The sequence below is a fragment of the Podarcis raffonei genome, chromosome 2 (genome assembly GCF_027172205.1).
Source record: "Podarcis raffonei isolate rPodRaf1 chromosome 2, rPodRaf1.pri, whole genome shotgun sequence".
Classification (NCBI taxonomy): domain Eukaryota; kingdom Metazoa; phylum Chordata; class Lepidosauria; order Squamata; family Lacertidae; genus Podarcis; species Podarcis raffonei.
In genome coordinates this window covers 56,912,620-56,933,239 of record NC_070603.1, presented here as the reverse complement: position 1 = coordinate 56,933,239, position 20,620 = coordinate 56,912,620, and the positions used below count along the sequence as shown (strand labels likewise).

At 39.2% G+C, this 20,620-nt stretch overlaps 1 protein-coding gene across 1 annotated transcript in view; it reads left to right on the top strand.

The window, feature by feature from the left end:
• The window catches only part of LOC128407855 (solute carrier family 22 member 4-like), a 53,235-nt gene extending 39,671 nt beyond the window's left edge, over window positions 1-13,564 (top strand). Inside the window, exons 5-10 of the mRNA XM_053376760.1 lie at window positions 5,676-5,802; window positions 7,111-7,208; window positions 8,902-9,116; window positions 10,238-10,420; window positions 11,276-11,411; window positions 13,284-13,564. Of these exons, the coding sequence (XP_053232735.1) occupies window positions 5,676-5,802; window positions 7,111-7,208; window positions 8,902-9,116; window positions 10,238-10,420; window positions 11,276-11,411; window positions 13,284-13,368 (844 nt within the window). The 3' untranslated portion in view covers window positions 13,369-13,564. The remainder of the gene's footprint in view (window positions 1-5,675; window positions 5,803-7,110; window positions 7,209-8,901; window positions 9,117-10,237; window positions 10,421-11,275; window positions 11,412-13,283) is intronic.
• Window positions 13,565-20,620: the final 7,056 nt, after the last annotated feature.

Here is a 20,620-nt window from a genome sequence, read left to right as displayed (position 1 = left end):
AAATATTTCAGTAATAATAGTTTTTTATTCATTCTATAGTTGGTGTCTGCTCCAAATAACATGAACAGGAGTATGGGCCTTTTTATTCCCCTACCCCACCCTACCCTCCAGCTAATAATTTTTCCTCTTCACTGAAAAAGCTGTTAAGTTGATTCTAAAATGTGGTGTACAGCTCAAATGTTCTTGAGGGACATATCACATTTAATTTAATGTATTTATGCTAACTCATTTATCCCCTGTTCTCTCTGTACCCCATAGTGCGCACACTCTCTCTTCCCTGCTTCCTTCACCACCGCAGGGCTCTCTGAGTCCCCCCACCTCTTCTGCTCCATAGCTAACACGCCTTTCCCCCCACTACCTCAGGCCTTTCTGCAATCCCAGATCTGTTTCTTTCTTTTTCTTGCATTAGGCCTTTTGTTTTGTTTACACACACACTTTTGAATACTATTATCTGCTTTCCTTCTCCTATTCCCAAGTTCTGGGCGACAGAACATAAGGCATTCACTCTCCTAGAAATTGCACAGTGGTAATTCAAGTGGTGGCTAGTTACAACAGGCTAGAAAAACTAGTACAGATTCTACCTTGTAGACCTATTGATAACGGTATTTGACCATCTCTGCACCCACTTTTGATGTGCTTGAGTGAGGTGGGAACAGCTGCAAACAAAGGGGATTTTTAATTTTCTGAGAAGGATTCAGTCAACTTTTTAGATTTGTTGACTTGAAATAATGATTTGGCAGTGGCCTTAAAATTTCACTATTGTGAACACATCAGTTTCAGATGCTCTTAATATACAGGAACTGTGCATTTTTAAAAGGGTTTTAAGAATCTGCTACCCTGTTAAGCAATTTTGCTTCATTACATTTTAGTCTACAGGGAATGTGTATGGTGTCTTTTCTCCACCCATACTCCATTCCTCCCAACCTCAGACTACTTGTTTGAGTTCTACATAGGTGTCCTCCATCTTTAATCTTGTCCACCAAAGCCCTCTCCCTAAGTTTCTGGTGGCTGATGTTTGATGTGTGTTTTTGCTAGGGAGAAACTTCTAAAATGAATCCCCCACTTTAGCTGCTGAAACAAAAACGTGGTTCAACCTTGGTCCCAGCTGCTTTCTACTCTGCTAATCAGTTTGCCAGTTTGCTGAAGGGTAAAGCTGACGGTTAGAGATTAGAAATGTGCCTTGGGGTTGACCTGACTCCCTGAAATGTCCTACTTTTTAGCCTTGGTTCCACAAAAATAAAACAGCAGATAGTTTTAATCAAAATCCTGCTAGCTACCATATGTATTGTATCCTATGGTGGTTGCAGTAGAGAGTTTTCCCTTTAGTTACTTCTTGTGTCTTCATATAGTTCTTCCTTCCACTTCTAATTTTCCTGCTTTTTGTTCCTGCAAATCTTGAGTTGTTGAGCTCATAGCTAGCCAGTGTCCATGTGATTCAGCGGCTACAAAGTAAGAGACCACATTTTATAATGGGCCACATTTTTGAAAAGACTGTCACAGGTATCTGTAGCAAACTCCCAAAAAGAGGTACTCTCCTTTTCCAGTTCTGCTGGCCAAATAACATAAGATTGAAGGAGATGGGTTGCAGCAATCTGAGATCCAAGTGGAATCTCTCTTTTCCAGTTTGCCTGATACACTTTAGATGTGAAGCTAGTTTCTTGGAAGATGGGTATTTATAGAAACAGCTTTAGGGGTCCCAGAATGGAAAGTAATCTTGGAAGGTAATTATTAGACAGTATGTAGGGTGTAGGAAGCAGACTTTGGCTTGAGTGGCCATGTTATTATGCTCAGGAAACAAAATGCACTCTCTCTCCTCCCCCCCCTTTTGGAGGAGGGTTAATTTTGTGTTTTCCATGCATTCTTCCCTCATGTTCACTACAACCCTTGGATTTTCATGCATTTCAGCCTTGGCCATTTCAACACTTGCTAATTCCCCTGTGTGTGTACACAAAACTACCCCTCTTAGGTGCTCTTGGATATTTCTCTTTTGGCTTTCAGTTGCAGTCATTTCCTTTACACCTTTTTTTTCAAATCAATACAAATTTCAACAAATTCTCACTGAACTCGCTTCTGGCTGGTTATGTGGTTTCAGTATGAAAAGAGATTATATATATACATATATATATATTTAGAGTTATTTTGTCCATGACTTGGTGAAGTAGCATACAAGAGAGTGGTGACCTATTATGCTTAGCTTGACGCTCAGAGAAGATCTGTGATGTGAAGTGAATTATGCCAAACAGACAACTTCTCAACTTATTTTCATGTATAGATCCGAACTTGTAGAATCCTCTCTCAGTGAACAGCCTCTGTTTTAATATTAAGGTGATAAAGAGAATGTGGTTTAATGGTTTTTATAGGTTTAAGCAAATTAATTCACTTTGTTACAGAAATGCCTTACTACTGCCTTTTTATTATTTTTTCTCTTTTGTATTAAACAAAAACATCCTTGCAGGCAAGCACCTGCATGTATAGGGTTTTGAGCTCTGTGGACTGGGCATTATAGGAAATAGAGGGAGCTTCAGACCTCTTGTGTCTCCATCCAGCCCTTTTCTCTGAATGTCTGTATGTATTAGTCACCCCATAACATACATTCTCTGGGCAACATTTTAATTTATATTTTATTGTATTGTATTTTCTTTATTCTTTGTAAACTGCTTTGAGGCCCAGATGAGGTGCAAAGTGGTGTATAATTTAAAATAAATACATAAATAATAAACCTACAATAACTTAAGTTTAAAATAAAATACAACACTAAATATACTAAAGCTCATGTTCCTCAAAAGTTTGCAAGGAGCTGGATGGTAATAAGGGACATGCACATAGACCTCCCATTTCCTGTCGGAGCTTGGTTCTCCTTCTGTGCACATACGGTGGGGTTTGGATAGAGGAACCTGTGCATTATACCATCGGGATTCCTGAACAAGAAAGTATTGGGCTCATGAAATAAAGCTATTGTGAAATTCTTTCCTCTCCCCCCTTGGTTGCTTGCGGAAAATCAGTCCTATTTTATATTGGTTAAATTACAGTGCAGACCAATTTGTTTGCAGCAGAAATCTAAATACTTGTTTGCTACAGTGTGACATATTTGTGTCTGGAAATAAGCTCCATTGAGCTCAGTAGGGCATGCTTCTAGTAAATATTGCCTGGATACTATGCTTAGTATTACTGTGTTTTGAATTTACTATGTTTAGCATTTAACAGTTGTTCTTAATTAAAACTAATGTTTTTATCTTACTTTGGGGACATTTTGGTTGAAAAGTGGCATTTATGCATTTTTTAAAAGTATGTGGGAAAGATGGTTCTTTTCAAATTCCCATTGGAAATGTATCTATAAGATGATACCGTACAAAAGCCCCTGACATGAGATCAGATCAAAGTGCACTTGTGAGAAACTATATTTTTTTCTTTTATGGTCATGAGTGGCCACCTCATTCTTTATCAAGCCTTCTAGAGATGGCAGACTGCCCTAACTCAGTGATGGAACACTTGCCATGCATGCAGAAGGTCTGAAGTTCCTAGGCAGGGATAGGAATGTCCCCTAGCTGATATTGTGAAGAGCTGTTGCGAGTCAGCATGGATAATTACTGAGCTGGATGAACCAATGGACTGACTTGGTATAAGGCAGCTTCCCATGTTCCTTTTCACAGAGATTTAGAAAAAGCTTATGCAGTGTCTACCAGTAGTATTCGTCCTTAGCATTCCAGTCCCATAAATGCCTCGGGTGTTAACCCTAGATAAAGTTCCTAAGCTTTGCAAGTATTTACAACTGTTACCTGGCCAATTAATGGCCCATAGAGTATCATGAGTACCACACACACACACACAGAGAGAGAGAGAGAGAGAGAGAGAGAGAGAGAGAGAGAGAGAGAGAGAGAGAGTAGCACCACCCTACCGCATAAGGAAGGGGGAGCAAGAGAACCGGTAGCTGTGTAGGGTTCAGATCAGTTCTTTGCCAGAATTAGAGGAATGGGCCGTTATTTTGTGCCAGCTTATGATGACTTCTGTGAACAGAGGAGTCCTAGTGAAGGAACAAGTAGTGTTTTGGGGTATTATCCATGAACAAATCAGCAAAACAGAAAACAAATCCATAATGATCCACAGGGATAAAAACATCTTTCTGTTGTCAAAATCTTAGAAAGTCCAAATGTGAAATCCTAGCATTTGGTTTGCACATTCTATATATTTCATCTCTGTTATAAAGGAATTGACATTTACATTAATATCTGAGCATTTGGGGGGGGACAGCAGTTTCTTATCATTCAAAACTTTCTACAGATACTAGAATATCTAATTTCTGAAGTGTTTTTCTGTAAAGAGGGACCATTTCCCCTGTGAAAGAAAGCAATGCCACAACTTATGAGAATGATATTTCAACCTTAATGAGAAGTAAGCATGTACTTGCCTTAATCACATGCACAGTTCCTGGCTAACTTCATTTGGATTCTGCTTGAGAAGCAGCCAAGCCCACAAGATGGCACTACTAACATTTCCTCATTTTGCTAAGTTCCTGCTGCAATTCAGTTTTGCAGGTTTTCGTGCCACTGCAAAGAATGCCCTCAAAATGTCAAAGCAAGCTCTTCCTCCAAATTGTAAATGAGCATTGATGTGTACACACGCCATGCCCAAAGCATTTTTTTGAACTATGATTCATTTTTTTTAAATGTATGTAAGCAAGAAAAAAGCACTCACGAAGCCTACTTCTACATTACATCTGTACCGTTACCATATTACTGATGTCAAATCAGGGCCAGCATCACACTACAGCTCTATTTCCAATAATCCCTGCTGTAAGTAGGGTTTGCAGTCAGTGCCAATCCCAGCTAGGTTTGCAGTCAGCCCCTTTTGGAAGGTATCCTCAGTTGCAGCTCAGCCTAACTTCGAGCCAGGCTGCAAAGGAAGGAAGAATTTGGAATGCCCTTAAGAGTGCACTTCCAAGTCTTTTCTTTGAAGTTGAGTCACCTGATGTCACGACCTGAACTGTTTGACAGGTGTGCCTCCCCACTCACCTGCCAAAGTGACCCGCAGGAGATTGGGGAATTGAAGTTCTGACTGCTGGATGGATCCTGTTCTCCACCATTGGTATACAGCCTAAGTAATGGTTGTTGTACATTAAAGCTGCTGTTTAAACACACTTTCAGTTTTACTGAAATTTAGTATTATTAATATTGAGGCAAATGTGCTTTAGAACCAGACTATTTGGCTTTTCCTTTTACATGGGTCACAGGTTTGATCCCCATATGGGACAACTGCATATTCCAGCATTGCAGGGGATTGGACTTGGTGATGCTCAGAGTCCCTTCCAACTCTACACTTTGATGATACTCTTCTAAAGCATCGATATGCTCCATACCCATTGCTGAAACAGATCTGATTGTTTTTATTTAGCATTACATTAAACGAGGAATACCTTTTTATGATTTGTGACATATAAAACATAGCCATGAGGTAAGAAGAGTTTGGCTCACCTCGCCCTCATGCACCTTTTTGATATGAAATAGAGACCTCATTCCCTGCATAACACACAAACAGGAGAGACATGCATAAACACACATAGCCTGCTCAATCATATCTACAAACTCCAACTAAGGAAGTAATTGGCTTACAAAGTTCCTTTGAACCAGCAAGTTCATAGTTTTAAAAATATCAGCTTGATTATTTGACGCTTGTTTCAGGCTCATTCCTGAGTCTCCCCGGTGGTTGATCTCTCAAGGAAGATTTGAAGAAGCTGAAATTATTATTCGAAAGGCTGCCAAAATAAATGGTGTTCCAGCCCCAGCAATACTTATAGATCCTGTGGAGGTAAATATTTCCATGTGCTTGACTACTTTGTGATCCTTCTTTGTAACTGTTTCAAACGAGTTTTGTGGTTACAATAAGCCAGTAGAGTAAACAAGCCACAACTGGAACATTTGTCATACTAATAAGTAGTAAATATGTGCCACTGGCAGTTGATGGCTCATGCAGTCCTTACATTTATTATTACTTTCAGGGCCAGCCCACCCATGAGGCAAGGTGAGGCAATCACCGCCAGACATCAGGATCCCCAGGGGCAGCAGATCCTGATGTCTTTCTTTCTTCCCTGCCTTGTTCACTCACCCCTTCTTCCCTGGCAGAGAGGGGGGCACTATTTTAGGGTCTTCCTCACCTGTCAAAATGTCTTGGGCCAGCTCTGATTACTTTAGCAGCAAGAACTCTCTTAATTTGCTGAAAGATAGGTGTGTCTTGTTTGCCTGTTCTTTGTGGCAAGATCTTTGGATGCTTTCAGCAAAGAAGTAAAAATAAGGATCTCAGTTTGGTGGGCAAATCATTAGCTTTGAAAAATATTTTCACTGAGATAAAATGGTGTTTAGCATTAGATTATTATTTTTTAATTGGCAACCTGTGACTTTCTAACCTGTTGCTAATGTGTTAGTAAAATAACTCACTTAAATTCCCTTAGTCTCTGAGCAGTGTTGTAGAAACATGTGCAAGGGCCAACTGGTTGCTCTAGTCTGCTATGGGCAAAGGAAAACAGGTCACCTGATTCCATGTGGCATCAAGTGATTGACAGGTGGGCCGTCCTGCCAGCCTATCAGAGTTGGCCCATGAAGGGTAGTAATAAGGACCTGACCCACTGGCTGGATCCAGTTCCCCACTCCTAACTGAGTTGAACTCATCTAGCTTTCTACTGTAAGGTAGATTTCTAACCTGTAACCCTCTTCTGCACCTTACCTTGAATTCTGAACTTGGTTCCACCAATGGCTTTACTATTGCTAAAAGAAAAAGGCAGAGCGGGACAATTCTAGCCTTGTGTTCATTTTACACATAAAATAGGTAGCTGACATACTGCAGTGAACAAAAGAATACATTTGATAACAGGACCACTACAAAAGGGGAAGAAATCAGACTCAGAAATGTAATGGTGTCTCAGAACTTCCCTTAGACATATGATAGTGGATTACCTGTATCTAACAACTGATTTCCAGCTAACTTGAATCCTATTTCATGACTTCAGTTTTTTTGCACCACTGCCCTGATCACAATTGTTTCCCATTTTGGGTACTGAGGGCTTTTAAGCTTGTTTTGTTTTTGGGAATCATTTTCACTTTCTTTTCCCCCACTCCTAAGATACAAGATATGAAGGCCAAGCAGCAGCAAGGATTACTTCTGGACTTGTTCAGAACCCGAAATATTGCAACTATCACTGTCTTTTCTCTTCTCTTGTGGTAAGTGTGTGTATGTTTCTAAAGCACATAAGGATCAAGGGAATATGGACACTGCAAACCATGTATGAACTGAGTTGTTCAAATTCCTACCTAAGTGTTTAAATAGCAGGTTCAAATTCAACATACATTATTTTGCGAGTTGCTCAGCAGTCTACTGCAATTGTGGGAATATTTAGTTTCTACATGTTTCTAGCCTCTGCGATATTAAATGGATTCCTTATGAAATTGAGGACAGTGGTGGGGGCTACTCCCTTAATGCATGCAGAAGTGGCCCAGTAACAACAATTATGTCTGGCAATGTTCAATAAAAGAAAAACAGTCAAGGAAAATAGTCTTTTTAAAAACCAAAACAAACCTAATAATTGCCCACTAAAATTCTTCATCCTGGCAGGTCAAATACCTATCAGAATAAAAATGTCTTCACTAAAAAGCAAACAGCTGAGACAAACGAAGAAATCAAATGGGCCTCCCAGGTCAGGGAATTCCAAAATAGCTGCTTCCTTGTTCTTTGCACTAAAACTACTAAACATTCTTGAACGTTTCTACAAGATGGAAACAAGAGGAAAAAATGCACCCGCTTGAGGTACAGTAAGTCCACAACTTACACAGGGTTTACGTTCTGAAGATCGTGCCTAAAGCCAAAATCACATATAGTAGAAACCCACTGGGTTCAATGGCAGGTGGGATTGTCAAAATAATTTCCCCAGAACCCTGCCTCCTTTCTGCCCACCCCCTTCATTTTGGCATGCATGTAAAGCTGAATGCAGACAAGTTAAATGTTGTGGGCTTAGTATACTTAGCTTACTAAATGGCCATTAGGAAATCCAGACCATTTTGAAGATTCAGAGCTGTTACTAATGAAAGCACTTCTTACAAAGAGCTGTAACAAATGCTGGCACTGCATGGATGTGGGTAACTGAGTCAGATAATGAGTATCTATTAGACCACATTTCATCTTCAGAGTAAAGCCCCCTCAGTTACATAGCAACTGCAGAACAGCCACAAAAAATAATAATTCTCCCTGCTCATGAAAATCTCATATAGTGCAACTCAGGCCTAGGGAATCTTTGACCTGCCACATGTTGTTGGATTACAGTTCCCATCATCCCTGACCATTGGCCTTGCTGGTGGGGGCTGATGCACTTGGAATCCAACAACAGATTCTCCACTCCTGGCTTGAGACCTTGGGTAACAGAAACCTGATAAGGTTCCTACCTTCCTACATATGTCAGGATTAAAAGCTAGAAAATTTCTTTCCATGGCTGGGCCTAGTATAGAGGCTCTTATTTAAAACTTCTTATTTCAAACAAGAAAATAAAATCAAGGCTAGAAAATGTCCAAAGTGTCTTAGCTATACCTTTTGCAGGGGCAAAATTCTGTAAATGTTGTTACTACTTGCCTCTGACTGAGAGTAGTGCTCAGTGACCTTTGGTCTGATTGGTAAGGCAAGTGTTATGCTTGTCTTTTGGGATGAAAACATTTTGTTTTATTTATTTTTAAAATGTGTAGAGCACTCTGTATCTGAAAATGGATCTCAGGGCAGTATACAAAAAAGTTTAAAACCACAAATACATTCTAAAACAAAGTGTTGCTCCATGGAATGGTAGCGTAGAAAATAACTAGCTATTGTTGTATTGGCTAATACTTTGAACATCAAGGCACATTATTATTATTTCTCCCTTTCCTATTCCAGGATGTTTACATCTATTGGCTACTTTGGCTTGTCACTCAACACCCCCAATCTACATGGAGATGCCTACCTCAATTGTTTCCTGTCAGCAGTAATTGAGGTTCCAGCCTATGTGATTGCTTGGCTTCTGCTCCGAACCTTACCTCGGCGTTATTCAATAGCTGGCACCCTTTTCTTGGGTGGAGGAGTTATTCTGTTCATTCAACTGGTACCTCCAAGTATGAACACCCACCAATGCTATAGATGTGTTGATATTTGACCGTACTGTGCAAGGCAGGGGTGGAGAACATTTTTCATTTCAATTGCCACATTTCTTACTGGGCAACCTTCTGAGCACCAGATGGCAGTGTTTAGGCTGAGGCAAAAGCGTGAAGCATAAACTTTATATACTGGACTACATGCAATGCCCTATCCTCCATCTGGGCAAGCAAGAGGCATTAACAAAGTTCAAGGACATATTCTAGGCAGACAAAAACACTTGAGGGTGTGCAGCTGGGCCAGTGAAGGCTGTGGTCAGGGAAGTGTCCCGAGAGCCACACATAAAGGCATGGAGGGCCATATTTGGCTCCTGGGCCTAGGGTTCCCCACCCCTGGTGTAAAGACTCTGCTAGAGGATTGGGTATTGGAAAAGACCAACTTGAGCTAAGTATCCTTGAGTTTTGTTTAGCTCCATTATCCTAGTCGCTTATCCATGTTACAAGTTAGATTATGGACTTGCTTCCTCTGTACTTTAGGACGTATCATCATGCATTTATTCTAACAGGGATTTGAAGCATGAAAACTTCACTTCCTAGTCCTATCTATGTGCATAAATGAAAGCTATGTAGCTCAGAGGTTGACTGGACCAGGTCCTTGCCTTCTTAGTGCCTTCATTTACTTGCACCCATGCAGAAAATGACAAGTCTCTGGTTGGTAGTGATGGTGCAGCCTTCAGATGTTTTGAACCACAACTCCCATCAGCCTTGTCTAACTCTGGCAAAGGTTAATATCATGGATGAAGGCACACCTCTTAATGGCCCTGCCTATATAACAAATGTTCAATGTTAAATAGTTAAGAAACTTATTTGGTGCATTCAATGCTATTATGGTTAATTTGATTTTCTACATTTAGCTATTGGAACTAGTATACCTGCAGCTTAGTCTCAGACCTGTTGTGTAAATCAAGTATTTACAGGTACCACTAACCAACAAGGCATATATGCTGACATGCTGCAGTGCTCTTAGCAACATTTAAAACAGTTTGTAGGATAAGTAAGAATAGTTGGGATAAAAGGAGGATTTCTGGAAAGGTGGTGAATAATAATAGAGGTCTTATGACTCCGTTTCTGTTTTTCTGCAGGCCTCAACCTCCTGTCTGTTATCTTGGTGATGTTGGGGAAATTTGGCATCACGTCTGCCTTCTCTATGCTTTATGTTTACACCGCAGAGCTCTATCCAACCATAGTAAGAAACATGGCCGTAGGTGCCACCTCCATGTCATCCCGTGTGGGCAGCATCATTGCTCCTTACTTTGTTTACCTTGGTAAGAAGTCTCCTATCATTTTAAGAATCTTGCAGTTCACTTTTCTGTCATCTCTAGGTAGCTGTTGCATAAGTTCAATTCTGACTGCCTTATCCATGAGTCACCCCTTGCTTCAAAACACTTACCCTCAAACTTCCAACATGCAGTAATGTAATTATTATTTATTATGCATTTGAGCTACATTTTTAAAACAACCTTCACTTCCCAGTTCCCATCTAATTTAGGATTATGAAACTGAATGACCTTAAACTAGGGATGGATAATCTGACAGCTTTGTTTTCACTTTGTTTTTATTTTTTTTAATAACCTTAAATTCAGTTTGTAACATTTTCACATCAGTTTGCTTTTTTTTGTTTTGTTCTCATTGATATTTATCAGCATTTTACTTCACATTTCTCCTAATACACATTTTGCAAGCAATTTCCCTTCATACAGTGCAATTTTTGATTATGCTTTTACCAATGTATATATTTTTATGCAAACTGAGTATGTATATATTTGTGTTCACATTTTGGGGGGGGGTTGGAGAACTGCAAAATTCAGAGAAGTATGAATTTTGAAGGATAACCGCATTTCAGTTTGCATATTGTTTCAGGAAGTCCAAATTGGCTAATTTCATGTTAAAATATGAAATTCTCTCCTCCCCCCCGCCATATCTTGAAATATTCACTGTATTTTAACCTAGCCTACCTCATAAGAACATTGTTGAGGATGAAATGGATAAACCCATGCATGCTGCCTTGGTATCCTTAGAGGAAGGACAGTATGCAAATATGATAAAGTAATAATTACTTCAGTTCTTCTGTAACTATATTGGAATATAATCTAAACTTTGGAACTTCTGTCTCTCACCAGGTGCCTATGATAGATTTCTACCTTATATCGTCATGGGCAGTCTGACTGTGCTGATAGGGATTCTCACCCTGTTCCTCCCAGAGAGTTATGGGAATCCTCTGCCAGAAACGTTTGAAGAGATGCTGCGAGTTAAAGGGTAAACACATTTCACTAAAATAAAGCTCCCCCTTGCATTGTATTTTTGACGTCATGGAGTATAATGAACTTTTGGCCTGGAGGCAGAATGTCAAATCTACTTAGATGCTATGCAAGCTTCAACAGGATGCTAGGAGCTAAACCAAACCATAAAGGAAAATAAGTTTGTTTCTTTAAGGTTCTTATATACTACTAGGTACTTTGCCCCTGCTTGCTCTGCTCACCACTCCCTCTGCCTTTCCCACATGAACACTCTAGAATAATAGAATTGTAGAGTTGGAAGGGACCCCAAGGGTCATCTAGTCCAACCCTCTGCACTGCAGGACCCTCAGCTAAAGCATCCATGACAGATGGCCATCCCTCTGCTTATAAACCTCAAAGGAATGAGGGAGACCGTTCCACTGTCGAACAGCTCTCAATGTCATAACGGTTTTCCTGATGTTTAGAGCATCTACTTCCCACCCCAGTCAACTACTAAGCTTGCTTTTCACCATCCTAATTCTATTTCTGAAGCCACTTCTCTCTTTTATTCTGCATCTCCGCTTTTCACCCCATGGCCCTACTGCATTCTTCCCCTCCTTTTGTGGAATGCCCCCCTTGAACACGACCCCACCCATGGTAACCTCTGGCATCTTCCTCCTCCCAAGCATTTAAACTGCAAAGCAGCCATCTCACTTTCTGCCCAGTTATGAAGCCACCATCACCTCCTTTCACCAGAGGTACTGCCCCTCCCCTAGCACCCCATACACCCCAATCATGACAATAATACTACTATTACGATAAACCAGTGTTACTGTTAGGGAATAAAGTGTTCAGATTGTACATAATGTATTAGAAATCACCCCAGAATCGGCCCTACTAAACATCTTCCAAGACAATAACGCCCATTTACATCACAAAGAACTCATAACCCACCTGCTTTCAGCAGCCAGAAACATAACCAGACACTGGAGAGACCTGTCAGGAGTAAGCATGGACCAATGGTACCAAATAGTATGGGAAACAGCCCTACTAGAAAATTAACCAAGAAGCTGAAACTGACACGGAGACAAACAGAAGACGCCTTCACCCCGGTATGGCTCCCCTTTATCACATACACAGCCCAACAAGACAACAACAAGAATCCACCAACAGCATACAAATCAATATGGCTAACCTGATCCAAAACACCCACCCACCCCACTCACACATGAAAACAAAGCTCACCACAGCCAATCACAAACGACCACACGCTAGGCCAACCCCAACCTCTCTCACCACCAAAGGAAAACAAGCCAATAGCAGAGAACCTGCACAAGTGACACTGACACAAAACCCCACACATACATTAAGTAAAATAGAAACATCGCCACCCAACCCCAACCCCATTTGCCTTTCCCCCCTCCACCTCTTTCCCCCTTTTCTTCCTAATGTAACACTAATGTCTCAACAAATGAAACTGATCTGTAAAAATGTTAAACCAAGATTTTTTAAAATAAAAATACATTTTAATCTCAAAAAAAGAAAAAAACATTGTACATAATGCTTTCCCATTGTGGATGCTGAATGCTGAAAAACAAAAGGATGTATCTGAGTGAGGATATTGTCTTAAATGCTCTCCTTCGGCAAGTGTCAGTTCTAAAATGACCCCAGCTTGAGCCTCTTGCAGCTTGAGCCTCTGCATGCTTCCTCAGAAGTAAATCCAATTCAGTTCAATAGATCTTGCTTCCCATAAAGTGTGTTTAGGATTGCCTTAATTGGATTACAGATGCTCTTTGCTGAAATATGGATGCTTGAACAAAATTGTATTGTAGGAGAGTTCCTGTGGGGAAAATATAAACCAGAGCTTTGCTGTTTCTGTTTCTAATGTATGTAATCTCCTGTTTATTTTCAGATTCAGAAATAGAAAACACACCTACAAAATAGGGAGTTCAAAGCAGAGTGAACTGAACTCCAGGACTATGAGAACATCATTGTGATCATATATCTTTGCCTTTTACTGAAATGAACAACCAGGACTTGTTAGATTGCAACTATGAAGATAAATGAAAAAATTATTTACCATACAAGGCAGCAGTTGTCCTAATAATCTCATGTTTCAGAACACTGGTGTACCAAATGTGTGGGTTTTTATGCTAAGTCATGGTCAGCATGTATAAAGCTCCCCCATCTTTTTTTTCTTTTTTGTGCCTTGGTTTTGGGGTTTGTTTTGTGAAGCCTTGAGCACTTTTTTCCCTCTCCTTGGGATTTATGTAGTACTGTATGTACATTTTAAGAGCAGGCCATCAATGATGGTTGGAAGAAGTAGAGGTAATTACTGTAGAATCTTCAGTTGTAGTTGATGGCATGTCAAGCTGCCCTGAATCCCATATTTCACTTTCTAAAGGCCCTTAAATAGCTGGATAGATTGTTTTAAGGAAATAAATGGTACTGAAATTAATGGAGCTGTTACCAGAAAGTACTTTGAGAACCAAGCTTCATTTTCTTACACTAATTGGAAAATCTTGAAAAGGAACAAAATTTTAGTAGACAACACTTTATCCCCAATAAATCATAGATGTAAAATTTTAAAGCCATTTTTGAAAATAGACGCATTCTCTTTAGAGTCTATGTCATTGTCAGGAGTAAACCTGAACCATATTTCCATTCATCTACCATCCCAGATGACATATCAGGAATTCCACACCCTTAAAAGCAGCTGTCATTCACCAAGAGGTACCTTGCTCTTCATCCTGATAATTTTTCCTAAACAATGTTCACAAATTGAACATTTGGGTTTCGTTCTCTTTCACTTTCACCAATTCCCCTCTTGCCCCTTAAATCCTACTAATTGTGGCTGAGGAACATATGTTCATCAAACTGTAAAGGTTTGTACAGAAAGCAGTACTGTATATCAAAGTAATTGCAAGTTTTATTCACTTCAGTGAAGCCCAGGCAGGGCAGTGTTTCTGGAGACTGGGCCTTGCAAAAAAATTTGACAGTGCAACCATGGCTGCAAACCTGTATACATTTGTTTGAGAGCAAGGCCAATTGAACCCATTGGACTTATTTCAGAATAGATATATATAGGCTTCAGCTGAAAGCTTGCAAGTTGCATTTCCTATTTTATGCCAAACACTCTTATTCCTCCTAAGTACCTAGCAAATGAAAGTTAGTTCAATATAATTGCTAAATTAAATTTTCTGTAGCAGATAAAATTATTGGAACTGGATACAAACCGACATTTAGAGAGAGACACTGGTTTTTCTGGGACCAATACTACTGCAAACCAGATCTTAGGTTGCACTTGTGCCATTCTGCCACAGAAATCCATTGTGAAGCTGGAATCTTCTAATTTTTTATATTATGCACACTGTAAATTTCTATATTTAGGACGAAGTAGAAGAAGTATTTAAGTAAGGGAAGACTTCATTACCTAAAACACGTTTTGTTGTTTCCTTAAGAGATTTTGAGCACATTTTCTGCTGAGAAATGAATATTGGTGAGAGAGTTAACAAGTCAAGTATTGATTGACATTGACATTTGTGCCAAGTAAAGTTCATGTATAGATGGCAATTACCCACTTAACAGTGAAATTATCTGCTTGGAATATATATTATATAATCTCCTGGTTTGTTGCCTCAGAATGAACAATTTCCTAGTGCATATTTTGAGGACCTAGTCATATATACTAGCAGCCCTGTTGGGAGAAGACCATGGTGTGTCTGCTTCCATGCTGCAACTTCCACAAAATACAGTCCAGCTGAACTTAGAATGATCAAAGACTGAAGTAGAGGGACCTACCTTGTCTGTTTTTAAAGCCTAAACTTACCAATGCACCAGAACTCCACAGTATATCGTTGCTATGTTTTAAATATGGTTAGAACCTGCTTCATGACATCACATCTAATCCATAATGGCAGGGAATGTGGCAAGGTGATCCTGTTTTGCAGGTTCTTGGCACCCAGTTCTCTAAAGGACTATAAAGATCTGGTGCTCCACATTCTATATGGGTGATCACTGCCCTTCTTTAAACAGCAGGGGAGCAGCTGGCTATGCCAGAGTTCTTAAATGGAAACATCTTTCTGATTTTGCAAGTGGCCTAACAAATGTTATTAATGTTGCAAGCCCAATTTTTCACCATTGCAAAATTAGCCAGTTTTTTCCAGAAACAATTTTATTTGCCATATGAAAGCCTATACCATTGATACACCATTGTGCCAAAACAAGGTACTCCTTTATTTTCTGTGTGTTATGTATGTGTATTTTTCTTGGGGGGGGGGGGTTGCCACAAAAAATATCCCTAGCCCCATGTGTAGCATGGCTTGGTTGTCTTGGTTGCTGGTAAGGTGGCCAGTTTCTGAGCCAGAGACTGTAGTCGTCGCTTTTATATGTAAATATTTGACAACATTGTTTCATGGTCTTGCTCTGCAGCAAAAATTCCAAACGCAGTCTTTCTGATTAGGTTTATTCTTGATCCTAATAGATTTCTCAGCACACTCTTAACATCTGCAAAGGATAAAATTGTTTACATAATCTACTGCAGTTTGGCAATATGTACCATGGCATCTGTTTATGTATATATTTTATACAAAAATAATGGATTCTTATTCTGTTTTACACTGTTGTAACAGTCACTATTTCTAACATATACACTTTAATATCTCTCTCTATATATTGTGGTATTTTTGTGGAAGACTTTGTTTTGCCAGTGTTTCTGTAACAATATAAAGTTCTCTCAATTTTTAATTGGGCAAATTCCAATGTAGCTCCTCAGGCAGTGCTTTAAAAAAAATTTTGGAATCTTAAAACATGAAGCTGCACTTTCTAGAGGATTGTGATGTGATATAAAATAAAGGCCTTTGCAAAGGGACCAGTTCTGTAAAGATTCCCCCAATATTGCTTGATTTGACTAAAACTTCTTGGGGTATATTTGCCTTTTAAAGTATGGGTGATGGTTTCATAGATAATGAGATTAGTTATGTTACTAAAAGCTGTGACTGTAAGGGTCTGCTTGCTGCCATGCAACACGGCTTCTGGTCTGAAGAGATCTTATTTAGAAACTACATACAGTATGTGGTTGAAGAAACCCACCGTAACATTTCTATGTGCTTTGCTATAAAAACTGTAGGGGCTTGGGGACTGGAATGAATTTTTATACTAAGTCTTTACAGTATTGATCCTAGAAAGAGTTGCTCGATTCTTGTGGAGCATTTACAAGGAAAATGTACATTCTTTGCCAAATGATGATTCCTCTCAGGGATTTGCCAGGTGGTATCTGCAGTAGTCCAAAGATTGTGAAAGAAAGAAGGATCAAGATGGAGAGACTTCTGTTGTTGGCACCTTATTTTTCTTTTTCTTTTCTTTTTCTTTCTTACTGTAAATCTTCCAGAAGATGCTGGCAAAAGCTTTAATTTACTTTTGTGGGACTATTCTATCTTTTTATTACAGGGCTGTACAACTTTGACCCACTTGGCAAAACACAGCCAACCAGCAGCTTAATCTGCCTGTTTTTGCTGCCTGCCTGGGATGGCACAAACTATAAAGATACCAGGCTCCTAGTAGGCTGTGTATGGCTCTGCGGTCACAGATTTAAGTTGTGCTGCAATCTTTGTAAAGTGCCTGCTGGTCAGGTTGGGCCCAGGATATTTCTTTATTAGAAGGGAGAAATGTTTGATCAAAGTATTTCTACTAACCTGAGTGGAAGTCTCCCTTTTCTTAGACCTCACCTAGCTGCTATCTGAGATGCCCCTCTCCTTTCCATGTTATATCTGAATAATGTATACACTGTTTAGATCTACAAATGTTTTGTGTGTGATTTTTAAAATATGCTATGCATCACCATGTAGCAGTTGCCTCTTTATTTTTCCATATTGGCAGGAAAAAAAGAAATACAATTGCACTGACCAGTTTTCTCTAGGTATTAAAAAAAAATCTCTTTCTAAGATATGGTTGCAAGACCAAAAAGCCACACAAAAAAACGCTATGTAAATACTCAGATATTGTGTTAAGTAAGTGGGACAATGAGAGAAACAAACCAGTACAAATGTCCTCACCTGAAAATGGAAGAACTGGTATGAATTTGCACTGAATAATATAGATAGACCTGTCAGTATGAAGCATTACTCTAACTGGTTCTAGTAAAGGCACTACAGTTACTGTTCCACCATGTTCTCAACCTTTGTTGCATGTTCTTTGGTATAATAAATAAATAAAAAAGCCACAAAATAAAGCTACTGTGATTACCAGAGAATTTGCTTTTTTGGTCTGAAGGTGGGAGAGAGAAGTAATGAGCATCTTGGAAGTCTCTAGTCACTTTTTCCACCATTAGAATTTTTGATTCCCACAATTAACTTGCAGAATTGGAAGAATTCGTGCATGTGTCTATTAGTACATCAGATAGGTATTCTAGAATCCAGCAGCAGCCATTGCATCCACAAATTCCAGAGGATTAGCCATGTAGTTCTGTTGCATGATATGATGAAACAGAGAATCACAGCACTATAAAACTGGAAGTAGCTTAAAGACCATCTAGTCAACAAATGCCTGTGATTCTTATTTCCAGACCGAAATAGGGTTACAGCCTTAAAATAATTTTATTTATACATTTAATATTGCAAATCTGTACTCTTCTATCTGAGTATCACTACAATATGTACTCCAGTATGCAACAAATGTGATTGCTTTTTGCCAGGTACAACCAAACAATTGCATCTATTTTCACAGTGAATCTTAGTAAAATCTGTCCATTTCCACACACTCCAAAACTTCAATTAGTCACTTCTTGAACCTTGGTTGTTAAAGCTGCAAGCTTTTACTAACACTATGCAATGCAGTCTTGCCTGCTAACAAAAAGTTAATGATAAGCCTAAAAACATCCATACTGTTCTCATCTTAAGTCCAGTTATTGGTTACAAACTTGTTGATAACTCATCTATGGTAAACTTGAGTGTAATAACCCATGCCTAACGTTATTGGGAGTATCATTGTACTCTCCCTGATGTCAATGAGAGCATGCCAAGTTGGGAGTAATTTCTATTGATTAATTGCCAAATCCAATTCTAAATTGAGCAGAGGGCCGTTCACCCATCACTGCTTAAAAGTTTGTATTGTGGTAACTCAGGTTTTCTGTAGCTGCCTTCCACAAAACTTAAGTGTTTTAAAGTGGAATAAAATTTTATGAAAATAAATACTTAGTTTGCACCATTTTCCAGCCACTCAGAAATCCAGGTTAACAGGATTAACATATACCCTAGCTTAATTAATCCGCTTCACCATATGGTTGGAGGCTACAGTTGCTGTCCTAACTTGTAAGCAAGCAGCTGCCTTTCCCATAGCTCTGGGTGGTTGGTGAGCAACTTGGGTTTATACACTAGAAAAAATATTTTTTATTAGATGACTAATATATTAAATAGACACACAAATAACACTATATAAAACATTCCTTCATTGTTTATCCAAAGCAAATATCAGAAAGAAATCTTTGCCACGCCTGAGAAATTAAGACCCAGTTGCTTTATTGAACAAAAGCGCAATGAAATGGCCTTTTTTCTAGGAGTACTTTCATCAGTGCTGTTGAGCAATTTTTAGTGTGAGCTCGGATGTGACAAGATAAAAACAATGTGTGCAGACTTCATTGTCGACGCACAGAAAAGAATAGAGAAGATAAACTGTATTGCTGTCTAGTGAAATCAAGCTATTCAGTCTTTGAAGATATTCCTGACCTTGTTTAGTTGTGCAGCCTTCACTAGTAAAGGCCTCATGTGGTATAGTCTGAGTTTCTGTTTTGAAAAGCTGTGGAATTTTCCCCAGTTGGATTAAAGCATATCTATATCAGAGCTATCTTGTGCTTTGTGAAATATGTATACAATGAGGAGCTTTTCATGGGACCCAGTAAAAAGGTATGTCTTCCTCATAATTGTTTTTGCATCATTTCAGCCTTCATCAGCAGTCACAGCATTTTATTATGGCTGAGTCTGAAATTCTAAATAACTTTTTAACCCTTACGCAGGCATCTTGTCCTGTCCATTTTTGCAGGAACTGGAAATCAAAACAGCTCCAGTTGGGGGCAAGAGAGGTTTTCTAATTCATGTTGCATTTTCTGAACAACTCTAGACCATACCCCAGTTTAGATGACACACATTATGGCTTAGTTCAGCACAGCAGCAAAATGACCGGGAAGGAGTAAAGCAGGCACAGTCTTCTGGAATCCACGTATGTGCACGATGTGTAAACCAGGAGTGTCAAGTACAGCATCAGTGCTCAAAAAGTAAGGCCCAAGCTATGCATGATTCTCACACAGCAGTCCTATGCATTTCTTCTCAGAAGTAAACCCCACTGAGTTCAATAGGGCTTACTTGCAAGTAAGTGTACACAGAATTGTAACTTTGTTTAACCCCCTTCCCCTTTTCATCCCCTTTCTATTTTTTGTTATTAGTTTTAACTAAAACCATCCATGATACTGTTTTAGCAGACGACTAATAGGATTCTCCTTAATCCCTGTTCCAACTGTTTTTTCCTCACTCAGAATTGCCTCCCAGCTGCTTTTTGCCTCACAAGGAAAAATAGGTGGGTACCACTATTTCTCCCCTGCATGTGGACATGCAACATAAGGGAGGTATCTTCTGCAGAAAAACAAGGGGAAGTGAAAGTAGGCTACCTTTGGTTTAAGCTACCCTTTCACCTGGCATTCCTCTGCTCTAATTCACTGGAAAAGTGGAGTGTGAGGCAGTGAGCGTTAGATGTAGCTTGGACCAAAGTCCAAGAAGCTAGCATATATATTTTTTCAACTTTACCCTCAATACATTATCTTTCACCTGCTATTTTAAAGGCCAAACAACAACAACAACAATCCTAGTAAAATAAGTGTATATTGATTTTTTAATGTAATCATTCTTTTTTCTGTTGAAATGGGTGTTGCATACTTTATACATAAATATCAAGGTAACAGGTTTTTCTGCCCTGAGGGCTGTACTACATGCTGATGATTATGTACTCAAGCACTAAGCTGTGTGGCTTTACCTTTCACCTAGTAACTAAGAGAAACAGGTTGGAATTTTTACAGCCAGAAATGCAAAAGGTATTTTTTGGACAAATGTTTTGTGGAAGCATCACTCTATTCTAATAAAATAAAGTCTTATTTTGAGAACTAAACCATTATTTTAGGTAGCCGTTTGTACATTGGCCCCAAAAACATTTAGATTCTCTGCCAACAAATTGGACAGGACTCACTAGGTCTTAAATGTGATGCAA